Source organism: Aythya fuligula, chromosome Z (assembly GCF_009819795.1).
Source record: "Aythya fuligula isolate bAytFul2 chromosome Z, bAytFul2.pri, whole genome shotgun sequence".
In the NCBI taxonomy this organism is placed as follows: domain Eukaryota; kingdom Metazoa; phylum Chordata; class Aves; order Anseriformes; family Anatidae; genus Aythya; species Aythya fuligula.
In genome coordinates, this window is record NC_045593.1 from 61895595 (window position 1) to 61919827 (window position 24233).

Consider the following 24233-nt stretch of genomic DNA (forward strand, 5'->3'; position numbering starts at 1 on the left):
CGTAATGTGAGGCTTGGTGTTCAGCACAGAAAATCCATGAAAGGAAGAAGAAGAGAATTGGGGGATTTGCCACAATCTGACCTTTTTGGCTTATATGTGCACATTTTGAGTAAGTTCTCTTTCAGAAGACCCAATTTGATTTACATGAGTAGCAGATAAAGATCAGATCTAGCATGTGTGCAAACATGGGTTCTGTACTGGATTATCTATGCAAAGGAGGAAGCTCCACTACATGCAAACTACTTTAAGAGGAATTTTCCTTAATGATGACACAGTCTGAGAGTTTTGTCATTTTGTATGTCTGTGTATCTAAAACAGATGTGGACAGCACATACCTTCAATAAGCAACCACAATACATTTTAAAAAGCATATAATGGACAAACAAATATTTTTTAAGTACCTTGGAGATATGTGCTGTTTCAAGACAGTTTGTTCAAGAAAAAATGTTAGCCTAAGCTGGCAAGGCTAACATACTACTCTTTGAAATGGTGCCCATAAACTGTGAACAACCTATTCAAAACTCTGAAGAATTTTCTTTTTGTGTTTCTACCAAAGGTCTAGCTACTTGAATTGTACAAAAATGTCAGAAGCCAAATTTAAAAGGTTCTTGTCCTGTATTTATTTTTGAAGGAAATGCTGTAAAGTGTGTATTGCTTGCATCTGACGCAGTGATGTCTGTATAAAAGGACATGAGTATTCACAAAACAGAAACACAGCCACTGGAAGGGCAGAAAGATTACTGACCCCATCTCCACCAGCACACTAAATTAACTTCCTTCTTTTGGGTTTAATTTGTGGGTGGTAGGACAGGGACGGGAATTTGTACATCTCTTGTACATGTTTTTGTGTTCATAAAAACTGCTTCCTCTGCAAAAGTTGCATGCCTCCTTGACCTGCTTTTTTCCTCTGAGTTCATAACCTCAGTTTGCTGGCAGGAAAATTATGGTATTTGTGGCTCCAAAATAAAATTTCACACACAAATACATAAATGAGGTTTTCTCCATTGTTTAGTCTCATGTCGAGTAATGACAAAGCAGATCTTCAGATTGTCAACATAGCTCAGAGATGAGTGGAGCACTGCACATCTGAAATGGTGCCGCTGGCTCTCTGAAGACTGAGGAAGGCATTCATATGCTGGTCATGTGCAATATTCAACCTGAATACTTTTTTTAATTGCATATTTATATACTGTTATTTTATTTTTGTTTAAGGAAGTGGAGCTCCCAGAGAATAAGGTCTAGTCAGTTTTAAAGGACTAGCTTGTCAGTATGGTGTGATCCAAATCATGTTGAGGAATTATTTTAAGGAAAGTCAAATGCCTTCCATACAGAATGGTTTGGATTGGAATGGGCCTCTGAAGATCATCCAGTTCCACATAGCTGGTCCAGCACAAAAATAAGTAAATAAATCCATTGTGTTATGCCATTAACACATAAAGGCCCAAGGTAAAGTATATCTAGAACATCCGGGATACAAATCTGAGTGCAGATACCTGGATAAACCATAAAACTGACAAGCAAAACAAAACAAACAACACAAAACAAAAACACAAACAGGAATATTAGAAATATGTGTACCTTTTTTATTACAGAACATATTAGACACTTGACTAAACAAAAAAATGATATTTCATATGGCTGCTTTCTATTGTGGCAATTGGCTATTTTGTGTCTGTGTGTGATTCTCATGATCAGCGACTATTTCTGCTCCCAGGAGATGTGTCAGAAAATGCCATAAGAAAAGAGGAGGAAATGTCACCTAGCAACTGAGGCTTTATGAAGAAAAGTTCCGTGCTGACCAGAAGATATGGAGTGAGGTGGGGAGTTGGGAGGAGGCATGAGGAGCAGTGGGAAGGTTGCCTCTTTGCTGCTCTGGGGCTGATCGCAGCCCGGCTGTGGTAGGTACTCAGGGCCCATGCTCAATCTAAAGGGAGGCTTGGAGTTCCTATTAAACTGGCTTGCAAAAAACTTGGTTTGCAAAACAGGACTTTGAGTTACTTTTTTTGCTGCCTACCCAATCTTAATTTGAAAATGATAAAATCTCAAATTGTGATGGGGATCTCCGTTGTAATTTTAAAACAGCAGAAAGTAAACTTGAGAGGAAAGGGCATTATCTCTCTTTTGTCTATCTCATTTATCTCTTTTATCCTTTCCTACCAGTACCAAAGACTAGATTAGCAGATTTTTTTTTTTATTATTATTATTATCTTGTTGAGATAGTAGAGAGATTATCAATAAGAGCTTTTTCGTTGTTATTATTTATATAAATTTATTTTTTTATTAGGTCTTTGAGGAATTAAGAGATTCAAAATTAAGATTGCTTGTTCCCCAGTTCTGGAAGAAAGCTAGGGGACAATAAGAGACAGACTTGTTTGTAGGGGGAAAACAAAACAAAACAGGCTGGGAAACATTAACATACTTGAGTCAACACAACACTGAACAGGATACCGTGGTTTGTCTGAGCAAGGATACAGTGTTTAAAAACAGGCTAGCGGATTGTGGTTGAAAATTAGAGGACAATACTTCTGTCACTTCTGCTGCACAGGCTTGCATATGGTCCATTTTACCTCCTGCCTGTGCTTGCATGACAGTAAGAGTGGGTGTAATAGCATGGAGAGGATGTGAGTAGGATTGATCTGGCATACTATGCATGCGAGGCACACACAACTGCTGCTGCTTTATGCCACCACGACACCAATAGCGACTGCCCGTATATAGGCACTTCTGGCTAAGGTTTTTGCAGGCAGGAATACAATATATTTGCATGCATCTCGTAAGCTGCAGATTCCAAAACCTGTTAAGAATGCCATTGCAGCACGGCAATTTTATTTCTTTATGGCTTCTTGTAGTTCAGCGGTGGGAAGTGAAGCCCTATTTTTTGCCTTCTACTGGCTTGGACACCGCGTTTGAGCTCTTTCCCACTGATATTCGTCTTGCCCAGGATCTTCCTCCACACTCACCTCCCCCAAACCAGAGCAGATGCAGTCAGGGCACCTCCCAGCTCCCTTATCGCCCCACGACCACCGATCCCACACCTGGAACCGGGAAAACGGAGCAGCACCCCCGGTGCCTCGCGGGCTGTGCATCCTTCCCTGTCTGCCCCCCCTCTCCCCGGCTGTTCTCCGACCCCGTGCCGGTGCCTCTCCCTTCCTCAAGTTCTCCCCAAATTGGGCCGGGCCGGGGGGCGCCCGTGGGCGGCTCCGTGCTCCGCGACCCCCGCCCCGGGGCGGCTCCGTGCGACCGCCCCCTGCCGCCCCCCCCCAGGGCTGGGGGGAGCCGCTGCCGCCGCCTCTGCTCCAGCCCGGCCCGGCCCGGCGGGGAGGGAGGAGGAGGAGGAAGAGGAGGAGGAAGAAGGGAAAGGGAGGGAGGGAGGGAAGCGGAGAGGGAGGGAGGCGAGGTGCCGCCGCCAGCAGCTTTGTCGCTCTTGCTTTCTGCAGCCGGTGCGGAGGAGGGGGCAGCCCCCGCCTGGCGTCCCGGCATGCTGAAAGTCACCATGCCCTCCTCCTCCTCCTCCTCGTCCTCCTCGTCGTCCTCCTCCTCCTCCTCCTCGGGCTCCGCGGCCGCCGGCCGCCCCGGGGGCGCCGCGCCCGACTACTGGATCGACGGCTCCAACAAGGACACCCTGGCCCACTACTTCGAGCTGGAGTCCGAGCTGGGACGGTGAGGAGGCGGGTTGCGGGTGGGGATGGGGACGGGGAAGGGGACGGGGATGGGGACAGGGGTGTCGGGGTCCCCTCCGGGCCGTCACCGCGGCGCTGCCACCTCGGGAGCTGCCAAACTTCGGCGGGCGTGAGCGGCACCGGGGGGGCGCGCTGGGTCTGGCGGCATGCGGGAGGGACGCGATGCCTCCTAGGGACCGCGATCTGCAGACTCCCCCCAGCCCCCCCAAATAAACCGGTGGTTCCCAGGGGAAGGCGTCAGACCCTTTCGGTAAGCGCGGGTCCACGCGAACAGCCCAGACCCAGCTCTGCATCGGGAAGGGTGTGGGGGGTGGTCGGCATCGCTGTGAGAGCCCTAAAATGCCTGCCTGTTCGCAGCCTCGCTTCATGCGAGAGCTGTTGTCCCTGCCGCCGTGCCAGCACCCTCAGACCTCGGGCTGACAAAACTCCCACCCAAGACAGGAGCCGTGATTAGGCCTCTGCAAGCAGAGCCACTCCATTGGAGCGCGGCGCAGGCGAATGAGCTGGTACACGTTCATTCATGAATTCTGCTCTACTGCCCTGATGCTTCTGCATGGCAAGTTAAAGGTCCCAAGTGTTCAGCTGCTCCTTTCCTTCTTCTTTTTCTTTCTTTATCTTTTTTTTTCCAAACTGAACCCCTGCGTAAGATGCTGTTGCCAATATCAGTTTTCAATATCAAATATCAATATGCCAATATCAATTATCAGTTCAGTTTTCCCTTTCTAAATGCAGTTGTTGGTTTATGCTGCATTTGTGGGTAGAAAATAACATACTCAAAAAGAAAAAAAGAGGAAACTGAAAGTTTCATTAAATGTCTCACACTAGACCATTTTAGTTAGTAAACCAGTAGATAACAGTAATTGTTAATTTTGACAACAATCAACTATTAAAATCCTGGATGACAATAGGAAATCTGCAGGTAATAACATGGTTGCCTTGGTACAGTATTTTCGCAGGAAGGACCTGCAATGAAAGGTACTCCTACAAAGAACACCTGTGATTGCCATACTGTAACTAGCAGTGGTAGGAAAGGCTGTAGCAACACAATATAGCATTATTCTTCACTTGCTGGCTGGGTCTCAAGTATTTGCTGCTGCCTTTTTGCCACTATTGCTACTCATGCTAGCCACATTTAAATAGGCATGGGATTGTGTACCTTTTTCCATCTTGTGCTTCACTACACACCTATGCAGGAACATAAAAACGTAAAGGAGGAAATAGTCATGTTGGTTTTGTTTTCAGACTTAACACAGAAGTGTGTGCTGCTGAGCAACAGCAGTAGGTAGCAACTCTGCCACCTGTATTGATACTGCTATCAGTGGTCTATCAAAAGTCCTTTTAGCATGCCTGCCAGAGACTGTGGGCTTAATTTTTGAGGAGTTTGTGTTGCTGATGCATCATGTATTTATTCTATAGCTTGGGAGAAGGGGTAAAAAATGTGAACTTTCCTGTCTGAGGAAGGCAGAATCAACAAAAGCTGCAGTACAGTGGGGTTTTTCTACCTTGCACGGTGAGACAGTATATGCTGAAACCCCAACAGAGGGTTTGGATAAGAAATGACCACACACTAACAGTGCAGAGAAGTAAGCCACCAAACCTACTGTGCTATTGGACGGAATCAGGAAATAAGATTTCAAATAAAAGTAGGAAGCAAATAGGAGATAAGAACCATCTTAAACAAATACCATGGGGTAAGTATGGGAGCAAGAAGAACTCAGAGTAGTGCACACTTTGAAGGGGAACTGCACTCAAGGATTTGGCAGCAACATCTTAGTCTGCAGGTCCCAAGGCTGTCCTGGAGATCCATGCATTATGTGCTACCATCCAGAGTGATGCTGCATATCTCAGACCCCTCTAGCAGCTCAGGTGTGTCTTAGCAAATCCAAAAGAGATCCAACAATTTCTCTTGGCTCCTAAGTGTAATATAAAATTGTGTTGTATCCTCTTGGTAATCTTGTCTTCAACCTTTTAATGTTGGAGGTAATTTTGAGTACATCTACAAAGAATACACAGTGCTTAGGTTAGTGATGGTGAAAACATATCTGGATCAGGCTGAAAAATGTGGGCATATCATCCTGTTAGATGCAGTAAGTTGAAATAATAAACTAAGTAACAGGTGGTACTATCATGAAATGTCTTTAACAAGCACAGGGACTGGAAGATGTCTTTTGTTAGACTGCAATGACATGTATTTGGACAGTGGTTGCCCAGAATGGGAGTGCCCTTTCCACAGAGTGTGCCTGGCAAATCCCTAAGCCACGGCAGCTAGAAGTTCTTTCTTGTGTGACCAACTAAGGAGTCATGGGAGAAAAGGAGAGAAGAGGAGGAAGCTCCTGCTAGCAGGAAAAAGGCTAAAAACTTGGCTAGGAGTAAACAGTCAGCTTTCAACAGGGGGATTCCACAGGGATCAGTTCATTGGGCCATGCTGCTCAAAATACTCATACATAAGGGGCTGGAGAGTGATATTTGCTTATAGAGGGTTTTTAGAGGCAATATGAGTTATTGGAGAAAGACATTAGTGGACTGATAGGACATTTAAATGGCAGATGAAATTCAGTTTAGATGAATAAATGCACATGGGGCTAGGGGAGAAAACATTAAGCTGCACATAGAAAGATGAAATCTGATTGAATTGTTACAGTTGCAGTTTACAGCTTTATGAAAGTACTGTCTCTGTGCACCCTAGTGATTAAAAATCCTCCAAATAAAATGTTGGTGTCTATTTTCTTTTCCTTGTAAACCCTATAGTGAGGCTAAGACAGATTCGGGGGGTGTATATGCCATGGAACACCTGGTTGGAGGTTTTCTTTGGTGCATCAAGCAAAGCCAGCAGGTCAAAGATGAATAACAGGACTTAAGACCATTTCAGCACAGGGCGTATTTAAGTGGTGGATCTCATGGCCACTGGATACTGTGGATGCTGAAAACTTACCTTGGTACAATAAGCAGCCAGGCAAGTTTACACTAGGGAAATCCTTTCAGACTGCCAATAAAAAAATATACTGATTATTGAACTGTAAGCTGTTCAGTGTTGTGGCAATATCCTTTGACAGTATTGATACGTTTGCTCTATTCATATTCTTCTGTGTTTGGCCCCTGTTAGAGACAGTATTCTGGCTGAGACAGAATTTTACTTTCACCCAGGATGGCTTACTCAAAGTTTGCCTGCTCATCTTCCCTTTAGTGCATTTCCAAAATGCTGTAAAAATGATATTTTTGTCTTTGTTTTAGGAAGATTATTTGTTACTTCCCTGAAAGTAACAACATTGATGAGTTGTGGATTTTTGAGTTTTGTTCAGAGTCTATTTCAGCTAAAAGCTTATTTTCTACACTCTCTTGGAAAAAGATTTTATTAATTTTAGGTTCTAAGCCTGTACATTCTTTAAAGACTAAAATCTTTTGTTAGTCTTGTATAGCCCAAGCTATATCATTTGGTAAAATGTTTCCAAAATCAGGATTAGCATAACAGCATTAAATGAACGAAGAGGATATTCAGTAAGAAATATTTTGATACTCACCCATATTACAAAAATTTTGCTTTGTTGGAATTTTAGTAAATGTTCTACTTATTATGCCCTCTCTTTTGCCTTACCATGCCAAACTTCACAAGCATTTGAGTTGAAACTAATGCTGTTATTGTAGGCATACTGCAGATCTATTAAATGATCAAGAGCAGTTGGAAGTATCTACTACCAAAATATTTGGGACTTTCTTTTAGTTTCTTAAATAAGATCAAAACGAACAAACTCAAAAGTCACTTTGTGTGTGTGTGTGTGTGTGTGTGAGTGTGTGTGTGTGAGTGTGAGTGTAAGAAGGAGTCAGGATCTTCCAAGGTTACATTTTACTTAGTTGTGTGATCCTTGCTGAGGACCTGGAACTGAAAGATGCTTGGTACTTGCAACTTTGAATTGACAGTGTGAGCTGAATGTCCTTGAGGAGTTCTGAGCACAGAGAGTTTAAATCCAAAGAGTGGTTTACACTCAAGACTTCAGTGTGCAGGATAACATTTCTTAGTCTGTCAATCCTGTTTATGAATGCTGACATAGTAGCATTTACTTTTGCAATGGCAGCAGTAGATGAAATCAGGCAACTCCTTTGTATAAGCTTCATTTTATAGAAATGGGTTGCTTTTGCACTTAATGCTTTGAAGTTCAAACAGATTTTGCTTTGAAAGTGTTCCAGTTAGTTTCTCTTCCATTCATCCATTTAAAAAAAATATAGAAAGTGGGACTTATTTTCTGTCTCAACAGTCGTTTGTTATACAGACTGTTTGCCATGTTCACTTTGAAAAACACTTGGTCATTTTTCATTGGGATGCATTTAAAGTAGGTCACTCCCTTCTTCAGCAGCACTTCTTACTTGTTTGTGACTTTCAGTACTGGGCTTGAGGATTTTGTAGGGAGACATGTGTGCTGCTGATAGTACCCGGTGCTAGCTGTCTAAAAATTTTTTGGGGGGGCAGGGAGGGAGGAGGAGGTGGGCTGCTTTGATAAACCAAATTGAGAATTCCACATGGAGAATCATCTTTGAGCAGGAACTGCACAGGTAGACTTGCCTCTGCCCAGGTCATGTAGTGCTACTAATTGCAACTTGCTTTTTACCCTGACAGCTCACACCTGCGGATGAGCAATAGGTGTTTTCATGCAAGCAATTCCTGCTGATCAGCTAGTAGGGAAGATGAGGGTCTGAGGTCTTGCTTAGCATTGTTGTGGTGTATCGGGACCTCGCCTGAGGTAAGAAGATAGGAGTAAGACAGGACATGGGGTCCTTGTGGGTGCTGGCAAAGGCATATGGAAGTAGGTGAACATGGAGAATTGTCTTCATGCATTGCACCAGGTCTACCTGAAGATTTTCACATCCTTTCCACTTGAAGGGATATGTCCCATCTTTGTCCTTGAAAAATATCTTAAACATGTGACAACAGGCTCTTCCATGGTGAGCATGGGCTTTGCCTCTTCTATTAAAGCTATGCTCTTATGGAGAAGACAGTCCAACTTTAATTTGGCCAAAAAGAGGACATCAGAAATTTTTGTGAAGTGAAATGATGCTCTAAGGGAAGAGAGCAAGGGGTAAGTTGGGGGGGTGTTGTCAGTCATTATTAAAATGTATGTTGACCTACAGAGAGTCATAAACAAAAAATTATATCCAATAGTGAATTCTTTCTATGGAAGCTCTATAGCTTCTCAGTCCAATGTTCTGGGTGAAATGCATGGAGTTGGTACCAGGAACCAGAACTTGTCATGGTAATAACCCACATTTTGACAACTAAATCACTTTATTTGGTGAAGGGAGAATATTTTCTTCTTTGCATCTTGTTCAATTCAGTAGTTTGATTCAGAACGAAAAAAAAATAGGTGTTGAAGAAATAACTAAAGAAAATTTCCGCTATGATTCTTTAATTAAAAGAAATTGAGAATAGACATACCATTTCACCTAAAGGTCTCTAATAATGGAGAAAAATGGGCAGGTATTTTGGAGAAAACAAAACAAAAAAAAAAAGGTAGGCATGTGAACCTTGCCATGGAAGATTGTTATTAACTCTTGTTGTCCAAACACCTGTCTCAGATGCTTAGATACTTGTCTAAAAAATAACTCTGTCAAAACATCAGACTGTTGTTTAAATTCCTTTACAGTTGGGATTTGTGACAAAACTCTTATTCTCCTGCATCTAGGAGAATTTCTTTGAACTGCTAACTCAGCACTTGCTTCACTGGGGCTTAGAAAATAGATGATAAAATACACATTTTACAATGGATTATGTGTATATCTGATTCCTTTTGATACTTTGATTGAGGCATTACTGCATTACTTCCATCTTGGAATGACAGAAAATAGGTTTGCTACTGTGGATAAAATGTTTATGTCAATGCTTGTGGCTAGTCACATCAGAGAAGCTAAATCTGCCGTAGCCTAATGCCTTCTAGGAATAGGTTAATGGTTAATTGGTTGTGTGCAAGGAACTGTCCTGTTACCTCTGCAAATAAACAGATACTCAGATAACTTCGATAACTTTTTTTTTTCTTTTTTTTTAGTACAAGCAGTAATATTTTGTCTAAGTCCTATCTGCATTATTTCAAAAATAGTATATTTTAAATAAGCTTTCCTTCTTCTAAATATGAACCAAAATAGACTACTGATGAGAGCATGTATTTCATGCTTTCATTTACAGAAGCATTGCAATTTTATTTTTAATGTTATATTGCACCATTTTTAAAGGGTAATTTGTGGATCCATCTATACTGAAGTTTTAATTTGGGTCATGAGTGAAGTTTTTGAAACAAAAGTCTCACTTATCCCCTCACACCATGCATTGCTCATCACCACGGGGAATTCTTGGTGTGCACAGAGCAGACTGAATGCTGAGAAGACACAGTTCAGGCGTACTTAATCCACTCTAACCTCTTGTGAACACTCAGTTCACAGGACCAGGTTATAGCTAGTCTGAAGTAAAAACTGCATAAAGTTGGTATGTTGGTATTAGCATGTTGACAAGATCTGTTGCTCTCCTACTGCACCATACTATGAACTAGTGCATATCTAGATTATATGCCCTAGTGATACTGTATTTGAATCTAAATAGTTAATCTGCAAGATGAGAATAGAATGCTTATAGTATCACACACTCAACATAATGCTCAGGTCAATGTCTGTCTACTCAAATTTTAATTAACTTATTAGCTACAGGGAACATATATTATGTTAATGAAAATTTAGTGCATAGAGTGGGCAGTGAAAGGATAGTTAGACCTTGCAGAGTATTGCATTACCTTTGTACTCTTATTAATTAGTCTGTGTACTGAGTGCATTGTTCTGCCAATAAATTGAGCCATTAACATTTTTTTCTATAAAATGAGGGTTGGAGCTTTGAATAGCTGAAATGAGTAGATGATCATTCTGTGTAATTTTCACAGCTTTCTTGAACTTAACAAAAACTCTTAACAGTTCTATGATAACATTTTTTGAACTATTTTTTCTTTATTTTCAGCTTACTTATTCCTTCAGCCCCTATGCATTTTTGTCATTGGTTTTACTTCTCTTCTTTTTAATTAAATAATGTATTTCTAGTGAAGAAAATGAATAGCTCTTGAAGTAAGTACTCTCAAGAATACTGTAGAAATTTTTTGCGGATACAGCTTATAGGAGTTGAAAGTAATGACATCATTTGTGTTAATACAAGAATATGTCATATTTGAAAAACATTACAGTAGGCTGCAAGGGGCCAGATATAACAAAGTTGTTCTTTTAGCTTGGTACAGAAACAGTATATGTGAAATTGAATAAGTATTTGCAAGTTCAGTTGAAAACATTTTTCTAAGTGCGACTGTATGAAATGCTTAAATGATTCTAGATGGAAGACAGGTAAACTTACTGAAGTCCTGTCATAGAAGAGTTAAATAACTACCTGCTAATTCCACTGTCCAGTTTTAGGTGTGTGTCTGAGTATACACGGTACTGTGCAAGGAATTGTAATGATTGTAAACTAAAAAAAAAAAACAAAACCAAAACCAAAACAGAATTCAATGGGTAACAGATGTTTAAATGCTTGCTTACACTGCAAATAGCCACATTTCAAAACACTTGTTTTCAATTATGTGTGGTAGTCTGCGGAAGAATACTCACTCTTTGCTGTTACACATTCATCCAAATGCTTGCTAGGAGGGGCTAGCTATCCACTGCAGAGACTGTAAGACACTCAGATTGAAGAAATTTTAACTCACTGAATATTGTCTGAAAAGGTCAATTGGGAACTAAAGAAGTGGTCATTCCCAGCACTTGTCATGTGTATAGTGCAAGTAGCTGAGCTGTCTTTTCACAGTAAAGACAAATGTTTTTTGTGTGGTATTAGGCTACCCAGAAAACTGGCATGACTTTGGGAAAGCAACCTTCTAATAAGAAATGTTCTGTTAAAAAAAGTGCAACGATTGGAATATTTCTTTCATCTATGTAGGTTCAACAATCATGAATCTTAGGAGTTACTATTGCATAAAAAGAAAAAAAAAAAAAAAGTAATCCTTTGCATTTTCATGGTGAAACAGAATTTAGGCCTATACACTTACATATTTACTATTGATTTCTCCATTTAGGAGTTCTTACCATTTCTGCATTCTCTTTTCACAATAAGCAAACCTTTATTATTTGAACAGAGTCATTAATTTCACAAGGGATAATCTTTTTACAGTGTAGTGATACTTATTTGAGAAAGGGTAGGCAAACATGCCATGAGTTTTAATAATGATGCTGCTTTTAGTTCTTGGTTTGTCTAATATCTTTTTTAGTATTTACAAAATTTAGTATTTTCTGTCTCCCTCATTTTAAAAAACGTCTAAGAATGACAGCTTTTACAAACACTCATTGGTACCTTGGAAATACTCTTCCACACGTTAGTGATCCTTCATTTGGCTTTGCATTGCCAGTGTCTTCAGTGAATCAGTAATCACCAGAAAATGCATTTTAACTTACTTGTTCCTGTTCTTAAAAACTAAATTTATCTTCTAAGTTACTTTGCTGTGTTGGGTTTTGGAATCCGAGAGAGCAGCTTTGTGATATGTAAGATGGCATATCATGTAGGATTGTTTGTATTGTGGAAGCACATTTTTTTGTTGTTGTTGTCGCCTTTGCCTTACTTTTCTATCTCAGTGTTGCAAAAGGTCTTTTCAGAGACAGAAGCGCACAGGATGCATTTTTCCAGTTTACCCATATTAGTTTTTAAACATCTGGAAACTTCTGAACAAGTCAAGAGAAATGTACATCTTTCTTTCTCCTCTCCAAGGCCCTAGATTGTAGCCTGTGACACTTTCCCAGCTCTTTCTAACCTGGGAAATAAGACCTGTTCTGGGAGCTAGCTTTATTTTTTGCTGTGACCAGGGTTAGTAGGGAAGGTGCAGGTCAGAGTGATCCTCCTGGCTGGCAGCATGCTTTGCAACAGACTAGATGTACTGGATCTGCTGAGGATTATGTGTCTTTAGGGCAGAATGACATTTCCCCTGAGGCTACTGGGCGGCAAGGGAGGGTTGTGGCTGGGTACGTGGAAGCCTGCATATCTCCTGGGTTAGCTCTGTTTTTTAAGATCTATTAGCATGGTGCAATAGGAAAGATCATTGAGGATGAGATTTTCTAGAACATTTTCCAATGTGGGATGTTTGATAAGCATATGCATTGTGTGTCCTCAATTTCTTAGACTACATAGTGTTTAAAACAGAAAGATAGAGTAGTGGTGATACAACACTATAACAATACCCATTGCTAATGTATGTTTTGTTATAGAACATAAACAAAAATGGTATAGTTACTGCCATAGCTTAAAACACACCGAGTTCCAAGAACCATCAATATTTGCATCCGTTGTTCTGAGAACAGATTTCCAAGGCAGCATTGTGTTATATATGGAGTGGTAATTCGTGTAGAGAAAATGGTTGATATTAATAAAGAAGGGGGAGATTTGGGAATGTGGCCATGGGGGTTGGAAAGCCCCATGGTTGAGATAACATTAGACTCTTAATGACCAGGAATATAAAAGAGTTTAGAGGGGACGAAGAAGGGTGATTCAGGAGACTCCATGTAGTGTCCGGTTTCTTGTTCTCCAGCTGGTCTCTTGTTCTCCAGCCGTTAAGGCATGGATGTTTCTGGGTGTTTGCTGTTGTTGTTACATTCAAAGTTGTCTGACTAATGAAAAGTTGTTTGGAAAAGAACTGCTGTGGAGAGAAGGGTATAAGAGGGGAGCCTGCCCTCAAGATAAAAAAGGCAGCACCATGAAGTTATATCAATAAAGAAGCAGGAAAAAGAAGTGAAGAGGAACAGGCTGGCAGAATGGGGACCAGGACGGGAGCAGGCACATTGATTGCCTCATGAGGATAGGTTTGGCCAGACTCAGCAAACTGCTCGGAGAAGCTCGTACAGAAAGTCACTGGAAGTGGGTGCACTGGAGCTGGAGAGAAGCTCAAGCTGAGAGAAGCGGAGCCGTGCACACAGCTGCCCCTCGCTGGTAAGCAGTTGCGCATTATGGGGAATCATACGTCCTTAGGAACAAAGACTGTCCTGGTAACCTTACAGCTTATTCTCCTTATTAACAATTGCACAGATTATGAGCCTGAAACATGGGACCAAACTGAGGTCAAGGTGTGGGACTCTGCAACTAAAAACGACAAGGTTGCAGTGGGATTGCTCGGCACCTGGCAAGCAACCTCTGAGGCCTTAAAGAGCCGTGTGGAGCCACAATCACAAACGTGAGGCTTGCCAGATAGTGAGGGAGCTGCGGGCTCCTTTACTGATCCGACTGCTACGCCATCACCATGCTGCTACAGCCATCGAAGGCTTTTGCTGTTACGCCCCCTGTTGACCTGGACGTGCCTTTTGACCCAGGCCTATTGGCCTTGAAAAGGAGATGGATATGCTTTTCTTCGATCTGGGAAGAATGGGATACATAAGGCCTGAAGACCAAGTTGATTGTTCAAAAGGAATGGAAAATGGAGACTTGTTTGTAATCAACAAAAGGAATTCAAAACGGAGACTGTTAAGTTATGGAACTTAAAGGATTGTTTGTTACCTATCCTGATTGTATGTATGTATAGGCATACTCGGGTTATTATGTAAAGCAGTGTTCTGTATACATGTATTTAGAATGTCTGATGTTTGTGTGTGCGTGTTGGTGGAGCGTAGACTCCCCACACACCCAGCAATGTTTACTTGCCTTTTATACCTTTTAGAAATATTTGTTTTATAAATATTACAAAATTCAGATTGAATTCAGACCTCATTTATAACAATTGCTTTCCTTGTAAAATAATTCTAAAGATAGGTGACCCTGCATTATGACCTTGGAAGAGACCATTCATTCTGTAACAAGCAAAACTTACATTCTCTTTGAATTTCATCCACAGGGAATAACAGGAGAGTAATTATTTGACATGAACCACCAAATTACATGGTTAGAATTGAATGTTAATTCTAAAACAGAAGTGAAGTAATTCTCTGAACAACTTAGTGCTGCAGCTTAAGTTCTCCTCTTTTCACATATACAGTTATCCCTGCTAGAATTCAAGAACCATAACATGTAAATCAAAAGATAAAGAAAATAACAACCCATCTGAGGGGAAAAAAAAAAAAAAAAAAAGTATGTATTTGTAAAATGTGTTGCTCTTTGACAGTTTACTATCTATTTATCATGGCTTTTCTGGGGATAAAGCACTGGCAAAACAAGCCCAACATTCTAAATGCATAGCCTCAAAAATAGCAACATAAAAATTTAAACCCTTGAACAAATGTATAGTCTCTGCTCAGACGCATAGCTCACTGTGAGCATCCATATGTCGTGAATAAGGTGCCAGAACTGCAACTTTACCTCAGAGCTGATGTCATCTCCTCAGTCCTTTTCTCCAAATTCTCCCCACTAGAAGCAAGTGATGCATCTCTCCTCTGGCTTTTCTCCAGGCTTCTTGGAAAAAGCAGTTGCTCAGGTTTAAGGAAGAACAGAAATCTAGAATAATTTTCTTTTCCTCTGAATATTTTTTCCTTCTTGAAAGTATTAATAGTTTCTTCTGAGCTGAGGATATCATAAATGTATCAATACCATTACTTATATTCTATCTTTAATCTTTAAAACATATTCATATCTACCAGGTTCATTGCCTTTGTGAAATCACACTACATCTTAAAATATTATTTTTTGTGTGTGTGTGTTTTTGATTATGAGGATGACCCTGATTGTTCCACAAACTTTTGGAGAACTGAATATTGCATAAACAAAAAAAGGTTCTATGTATGGTTTGATTTTGTTTTCTAATGCGGTAGCAGAGCATTCTGTGACAGAGGGAGTTTGTCAATCAGATCAGTCATGACAAATTGTGTATAGCTTGTTGGCATTTTTTCATATATAAAAAAATAAATAAAAAATCACTGACACTGGCAGATAACAAATTCATATAAAGAAGTTGAGATTAACTCAGAAATGAAATCCAGGGTTTCCATTTTAATCTTAATAAACTATATTCAGTGAGCAATTTTGCTGTTGTGAATGAATGAAATAAAGAAGCATGTGAGATCTTAATGACTATCCATGGAATATAGGTCTAGTATTATATTAAAGTACTTTTATATTAATATTCTTATTGATTTTTATTTAAATAATCCTGTTAACAGAGGCACACTGCCTGTACCAAAGACTGTTGTGTTACATGATTTTATTTGGTTCTTAGTGTTAAAAAATAATACTGTGCTAAAAAGAGTGGATTTACATACCCTTTCTATAGAAGGCTGATCATAATTTGTACAACTTTCAGATGATAATGAGACTTCCTAGATGCTAATGCTCTTTGGAGACTAAGTTTGAATTTTATTTAAACTAGAGAAAGTACGTCTTTCAGACTTGTTAAATATACAAGATGTTTGCTGTTTGATTTATTAGCTGTCCTGCACCAGTCCAACATTCTGGACCAACAAGAGTATTTGAAGAACATGCTTTTTTTTGGACAAGTGTGTCATGGATGAGTACAGATTTTTTCTTAATCTACATTTCTGGATTAACAAATTACCATTCTGTTCTGGTATATGAACACAGTGCCTTACAGTTTTTTACTTTCCTGGTGGGGAGTGTTTGCTTACTAGCTTTCCATGGTGTTATAAACATAATCGAAGCATAAGGACCTGCAAGATACGTCTGCATGGATGTTTTTACCTTCTGGCTTCATTGGATGCCTCCCACACCAGTTCTTTTTGCTGTAAGAGCAGCAAGCAACCTACCTCTCTAAATTCGCTTCAAGCCCTCATCATTTTCTGGCTTATTAATTTAGTAAAATGAAAAAGAGAAGGGCTGAAAAGTTAATTTTATAATGCAAAGCAGCACTTCATTGAATCACAGAACATCCTAAATTGGAAGGGACCCACAAGGATCATCAAGTCGAACTCCTGGCTCCACACAGGAGCACCCAAAAACCAGGCCTTGTGTCTGAGAGTGTTGTCCAAACACTTCTTGAACTCCAGCAGGCTTGGTGCAATGACCACCACCCTGGTGAGCCTGTCCCAGTGCCTGACCACCTCTGGGTGCAGACCCTTTCCCTAACCCCCAGCCTGACCCTCCCCTGTCCCAGCTCCATGCCGTTCCCTCGGGTCCTGTCGCTGTCCCCAAAGAGCAGAGCTCAGCGCCTGCCCCTCCACTCCCCTCACGAGGAAGTTGCAGGCCACCAGGAAGCCTCTCCTCAGCCTGCTCTACTCTGGGCTGAGCAAACCAAGGCACCTCAGCTACTCCTCATTCATCCTGCCCTCCAGACCCTCACAATCTTTGTAACCCTCCTTTGGACACTCTAACAGTATTATGTCCTTCTTATATTACAGTACCCAAACCTGTACATGAGGCAAAACACTTACATGGTGTAGATAGTGATTACCATTTAGAATATGACTAGTTGTTGTTGTTGTTTTTTGTTTGTTTGTTGTGTTTTTTGAAGAAAGGAAGATGAAGAAGTATGACAAACTTTTTTTTTTTTTTTTTTTTTTTTTTTTTTTCTTTCAGGCTTTGCAGCCAGATGTAAACTGCAAGTGCCAAATTATGTCAGTGGGTATCGGAAAACATGCAAGTTAATTATTATTTTTTTAATTAAATTCAAATCACATCTCAATGCATAATTCATATACTAGGTGTTCAAAAGAAGGTGGAACAGGATTAAAACTGAGTGAAAAAACATTTGATTATTACTATAAGACCTTGCTCAAAGAGTTTATCTGATTGGCAGTAGCATAGAGAGAAGACTCGTCTGTTTCCAGAGAATAATTCATTTAAAATGAGAAAACAATCCAGGTCACCTCCTTCCCCGCCTTCACCTTCTAAGCAGCACAATACCTTTTAGAGTATTTAAAGATTTGGCTTGTTTAGTTAAAAGACAGTAGCCCGAGTTACTGTAAAGTCATTTCAGCTGGCTTGATCTATACTTGTTTATTGTTCTTGCAACAGTAATATATTAAAAAGGAAAGGAACCAAAATTTTTGTAACCTTCTCACATTCTTTTTTCTACATGACTTTAGATAAGATGAAACATCTTTTGTGATGGAAGTAATCAGATTAGAATTTCTCTTGCAGATAACCATCTAAATTAAAGCTGGTGAAATTTATTCTTTAAATAGATTGTCCAACCTACTGTTAGTTTTTCTCCTGTCAGTCCATATTTTGTGAACTGGTTATGTTTGTTAATTCTGAATGAATACAATAAATATTTACCAGATAACCTGTTAAAATAGTTTGACATAGTGCTTCACATAAATCACATGTTTTAGCTGTACTGAATACCTAATAAGATCATTTAATTGTGTTTTTCCCACAGCCCACATGAACATACTAAACAAAATAATAATGTGTAGAAGAGGTGTTATTCATCCATGATGGCATGTAGCCATTGGAAGACCGCATTTCATGCTGTAAAGTCATGTTTATTAAAGCTTGTTTTATATAAATCATAGAATCACTTAGATTGAAAAGGACCTCAAAGATGATCATGTTCAACTGTTAAATATTCACATTCTTACAATAGTGAATAGCCAGAGATGAGAAACTCCACAATTTCCATCCCATGATTAATTTAAGTATATTGGTCCTTGTTTTTATTTTGATTTAGGGTAAGTAACCGAAGTGTTTACATGATATGGATAATGGACCATTTCAGAGCATGGAATTTTTCAACAATTTTGCATTAAGTTTACGGACACTTTCCTATTTTACATTTTGTGAAAATTAAAGATATTTGTTAATCAAACTAACCAGATTTAAGATCAAATTACATTTATCTATTGTACCAGGGTGCCTTATGAGAATTTTTATGGAAGTGCCTCTTTTTCCTGTTTTCACCTTGTCCTTGGTTCCTGTTTGAACTGTCTTTTACATGTTACTCCAAAAGTGGATCATCTTTCATTTGATATATTCTCCTACAGTTATAGAGGGAGTTTGCAGAAATAGCATTTTTCTACTGAATCCAGTTATAAAACTCACAGACTTTTCTAATAAGAACAATACACATTACTGAATGGGATAGGATCAATTTTTGCCTTTCTAGCAACTGTTTTTGTCTTGGTAGCTTATAGCTATCTAGTTGCTTGTTGCCCAGACTCTGTGTGTTCCATTTTCCTTTGGCTTGTGACTGACGAAAATTCTGTTTTATATCAAAGCTCCTGTTATTTGTCTGAAATGCATGCCCTTACATTTAATACTGTTAATTTTTTCCCCATTCTTTGTGTTCCTGCTCTCCGAGTAGCACAGTTCTTCCCTTCTGATATTACAGCCCTCTCCTGCATTGTCAATGCCTCCCACCTTTGTCATCATCAGGCTTAAATGTCATAGTTGCAAGTTTGTGCCAAAGTCATTTATGAAAATACTAAAAAGGATGTCTAACCAACCAAAGGAATGTTGTTTAAATATGTGTTTTGGAACAAAATAGAGACACTGAAGTAAAGATGAGCAGTGTGTTTCTGGCAAGTTTTTTATGAGGGTTAGATTGCACAGGCAAATTTCATAGTCAAGGAGAAAAATCCCAAACAACAAAAGGCTTATAATTTTTTTTTTCCCTATTATTTCACTTAAACTTGTAATAATCAAAATTCTTACAACATTGGCCATACCAAGGATGAATTTGTTCTTTTTTTCTTCTTTTGATGACTCCTTGCTCTTTTAGCTAAGGATGCCTAGGGCTATTCTCAGTTTCCTTCCTTTAAGCACCTAGTACTTTCATTAGAAAGCAATCTCAACCGACTTTATGCAAAGAGGAAGAAATATCATCCAATATATTTAAAGGGTGCAATGTCAGAAGCTGAAATGTTGGCCATTCTGCAGCTATCTTCCTGCAATAAGTGCCAAACAAAGATATAATTGGTATGCTAGTCAGAAAGATGTCAAATCTTGATGTTTCAGGGGATGTGAGGGATTAGATTTCATTATTCAGATAGGTTTCTGAACTACATACCATCTTCTTCCTCCCATTTTAGGAATGTGGATTTATTACAGATGAACTTCATGACTTCTGAATGTAGAAGGACTCAGCTCCAATAATTCTGTAAAAAAAAAAAAAAAAATTAAAAAAAAATATGTTTTTAAGTGGCACTTGAAAATTATGCAAGTATGTGAAATATAGATCCCGATTTGTCCTTGGTTTTCATCCAGCATAATAATTGTAGCCATGAAAACTGACTGCAATGGTGGAACGGTGGTATAAAACACTAACCTACATATACATTATGAAAAATCTGGTTTAAACTTATCTGTAAGTTTTATCATTTGAAAATATACTGTGGAGGAATTGGATTTATTTAGTCCAACAGATGGTGTTGGAGAAAGGTGATGATAGCTCCCCAGCAGAGAATCACACCTGTGAAGTAGAATATTTCACTTAAATTTAAGGACTGTTCCTCCATGGAACGGAGGAGGGAAATAACTTGACTGTGATTACAATACCAAATGTAATTCAGGAGAAAGTGTCTAGCCATCTGCAGTTTGGTAGCAATACAAACAGGAGAGACAAGAAATGTGCTTAAAATCTGAATATGGTCATTTTGTGAAAGAGGCTGTGTGACATGGTTGTCCATGGTGCCAACAGCTGTTTTGATGATTTGGGAGAGTTCTTCCAGCCTATCTTCAGAATAATTGCATTGATTTTTCAATGTCATCATCTTGTTGATAGCAAGTTCAATATTGATCTTTTGACATTACCGAGGTACCAGCCAACTTCTGGTCACATTCCTAGCTCAAACTGAAATGAAAATCTCTTCAGAAGCTCATATCGTGTTCTTTTACATTGTAAATACCTGACTACTGGAAAATCTATCCAAAGTGAGGCTATTGTTGTCAGAAATGAGTATGTAGCACACTGGCTATATGTTTTGTGTTGTTTGAAGGAAGTTTAAATTTATAAGTAACTCAAACTATAGGATGGATAAATTTTCTACTCTGCCTAGTGCTGCTATTTCTAGAAGCATCTTATCCAGAAACACTAACCATTTGTTTTCAGAGCTTTTAGCCATTTCAAAAATCTCAGATAAAGTCACATCTAAAAATCCTGTCTTCTATATATTGAGTAGTATGTGCATATATGTTTGCAGGATAAATCTAAAATGAACTGGTAATCCTAGACTACTTTAGCCTTCATAATGTAAGAACAACAGTGCAGGGTCAGATCAGAGGTCTTCCTAGGTTAATATGCTGTCTGCAGCTGTAACAAGAAGCAAATACCTATATAGGAGTGTAAGTACAGGGCCAGTGTGTAAAGTTACTAGGCCAGAGCAATACCTCAGCCTTCAAAACTCCAAAGACTAACCTGAAGTTTCAGCTCCATTCCTCATATCAGAATAGTAATGTAGATTTGCATGAAGTGCTCAATATGTTTTGTGGTTTAACTCTGCAGGCAGCTAAGCACGACACCCCACAGCCATTCACTCACTCCTCCCCAGTGGAGTCAGAAACAAGGTAAAACTAGTAGGTTGAGATAAAGACAGTTTGATAGGACAGAAAAAGAAGAGAAATAATAGTAACAGTGTCAAAAGAATACACAAAACAAGTGATAAACAATGGAATTGCTCACCACCCTCTGGCCAATGCCTACCCCATCCCCAAGCCATGGCCACCTTCCTTTCCCCCTCACCCAAATCCCCCAATTTTTTTTGTTCAGCATGGTTCTACATGGTAGGGGACATCCCTTTGGCCAGTCTGGGCCAGCTGTCCTGGCTGCGTCCCCAACTCCTGGTGCACACCCAGCCTCCTTGCTGGTGGGGCAGCACCAGGAGCTGAAAAGTCCTTGGTTCTGTGCAAGCACTGCTCTGCAAAAACTGAAACATCGCTGTGTTATCAGCATTATTCTCATCCTAAATCCAAAACACAACACCATAGCAGTTCCTAGGAAGAACATTAACTCTGCCCCAGCAGAAACCAGGACAATATGTAAAACCTGATCACAGAATAAAGAGACATTTTTTAACATAATCTAGTCCAGTGTAATTAACCTGGGTCAACTACAGCAAGTTTCCCAAGTTCATGTCCACTTGGGTTTCAAATATTTCCACAAATGGAGATATTCATACAAGGAGTTTATATAGGAGACAATACTTCATACTTTCTAACAGCTGTTTTGGTGGGGTTTTGGTGTTTGCTTGTTTTGACTATAGATGAGCACTGAGTGGATAATTTATGGAACTCTTACTTAATTTTCAAGTTGTCTTTGCTTGTAATAACTGGACATTTAGTCTGTTTAATATATTAAATTAGGATGGTGTTTGATATTCAGCATTTTATATTTATTTACATGGAATTTCATCTGCCATTCAGTACCCCATCAATGAATACGACATGAATGAAGAGGACTCAGTAGAGTCCCATTGCAGCTCTTGAACAAGGCAGAAACTTAGTATTATGGAGAACTTTGATTAAAGAAAAAAGGAGGGGAGAGGGGTGTGTGGGGGGCGTGGATTGAAAATGCAAACTCCTGTACTGGCTCACTGAGTGGCAGACATGTCAGCTCTGGGCCATCAGACTTCACAGATGACCTCTGTGCACTGAGAACCGAGCACTTATTCTGTACCTGTTTTGTAGCTTGTAACCAACCATTAATTTATTTTCTCTTTCTGTGGCTTCCTTGAGAACCTTTGATGAGGGGCCCTATCAATTAAGTTTTGGAAATCCAATTAGACTAATCAACTAAATTTAATTTATTCATATACTTGACAAAGCTTTCAAAGAAGTTCTGTGGTTTTGAGACATGACCTAATTTTATAGACACCACATTGATTCTTCCCCAGGCTATCGTGTGTACCTGTATGTCCACTGATCCTGTTCCTAGGTCTTTAAATGACCTGGCCAATATAGAGCAAGTGTATGGTCCCCCAGTTCTCCATATGTTCTTCAGAAACCTTTTTAAAATTCATTATTATGTTTGTTTCTTTCCAGTCTAGAAAGGCTAAGTAAGAGTTGTGTAAGAGGTTACACAACACTTTAATTTGAGCTATTCCCTCTACGAGTTCCAGTTAAACAACTGAGTCCTAGCTGCTGCCAATGATGTACTATTGTTCATTTTATCTGTTGGTTCCATAAGCTCTTCTACTTCTTCACTCTGTCTTCAGTTTGAGATGTTTGAAGACTCTTTACCATTTATCTACTGAGTACCCCTAAGGAAAGGTTCCAGTGTTCATAAAACTTCACATTCTGTAACATCAGCTCTTTCACAGTTATATTTTTACAGAATTAAGATTTTGTTATCACAGTGCAGCTGCTCTTCACTGTGCCATACCATGCTGCAAACTCCTGTAAAGGTTGCCTTCAAAGCAGATTATTTTTCATTCAGTGAAGAACAGGCAAGAGGTTGCTCTTCTGTCTCTTGTGGCAAGTGCCTGTCAGTAGAAGGTCTGAAGGAAGAATGAGGCAGAAGCAGACAACTACCATTTGTCTTTGTGAGATTTCTTCCTACATCTTCCTTTTCGTTTGTTTTGGCATGGTTTTGGCAAGGCAAAGGTCTTTGCTTATTTTTACTAGCTTTCATGTATGTTCTACTATATTTTACTGGCTTTTAAGTATGTTTTACTATATTTATGTATGTTAGTGGCTAAGTTCTGCCAAGGAGAAGTCTATATGACTACAGATAAGCAAAAATTTTGTGAAATTATTCTACATCTCTATGCTATGACTTATCAGTTCATTTTTCTTTTTGGTGAACTGTTCAAGGGACGGAACATTTGGGGAAGCCAAGGGTTACAAGCTAAGGGTTACAAGTTTAAATTTATTTTTATTTTTATTTTATTATATTTTATTTTTCTTTAAGCTAAGTTACAAGCCAAGGGTTACAAGTTTCTTAGCTAATAGGCAGATTGAGTAAAATTTACTTGCTGTTATACGCAGGTTTTGGTATTGAAATAATGAATGAAAATTAGAAGTCATGTATCAATGCAAGACATTTTCTGGTGGTACAGGGAATGATTCAGGTACTAACTTGTTTCTGTAGGTTATAAGGGTAATGTGTGCAACAGAATCCCTGGAAAAATATTGTCAGCATTAGCCAGTGAAATCCCTCCCTAAACTACCTCTGTTTAGCCTGGCTCAGCTATGTGAAGAGAGTTCCAATATTTAGTAATCAGTAATTTGACTGCTAGGTCTTTGGCTTATTATTCTTCTCCTTCTTCATGTCAGCATTCATCTATAGCCGTACATTACAGTATCTGTTATGCTGTAGAAAAAAATCTCAATGTTGTTTAACTACCTGGAAGTAAAACAGATAAGTGATGATATTGACTGAAAGTAATGGTGCAAAAGTGCTTCGCATTGTCCATAATAACTTAAGAGTTACTGTTTTGAACTCACTGCAATTTGTGTAGGTTCTTCAAATGTGTGTTCATGTATACACACATACACATGGAGGCATCCCTCAGATGGATGAGAAAGTAACTTAAAAATTTTTCAAGTGTAATGATGTTTATAGTTCCTTGTGCTGGCAGATGAATTGGAACTGCCCGAGAGTCTGTAGTGCTGAAAATTAAATTGATGACACACATTTAGAAGCCTGATGTAAGACTTATTTTTCTTTGGAAATGCTGGTCCTAGCT

The 24233-nt window shown here is 39.4% G+C and overlaps 1 protein-coding gene across 1 annotated transcript in view; it reads left to right on the forward strand.

Annotated features, from left to right (window-relative positions):
* The first annotated feature begins 3405 nt into the window (after nt 1-3405).
* The window catches only part of CAMK4 (calcium/calmodulin dependent protein kinase IV), a 156217-nt gene continuing 135389 nt past the window's right edge, over nt 3406-24233 (forward strand). The window contains exon 1 of the mRNA XM_032205478.1: nt 3406-3660. Within this exon, the coding sequence (XP_032061369.1) occupies nt 3479-3660 (182 nt within the window). The 5' untranslated portion in view covers nt 3406-3478. The remainder of the gene's footprint in view (nt 3661-24233) is intronic.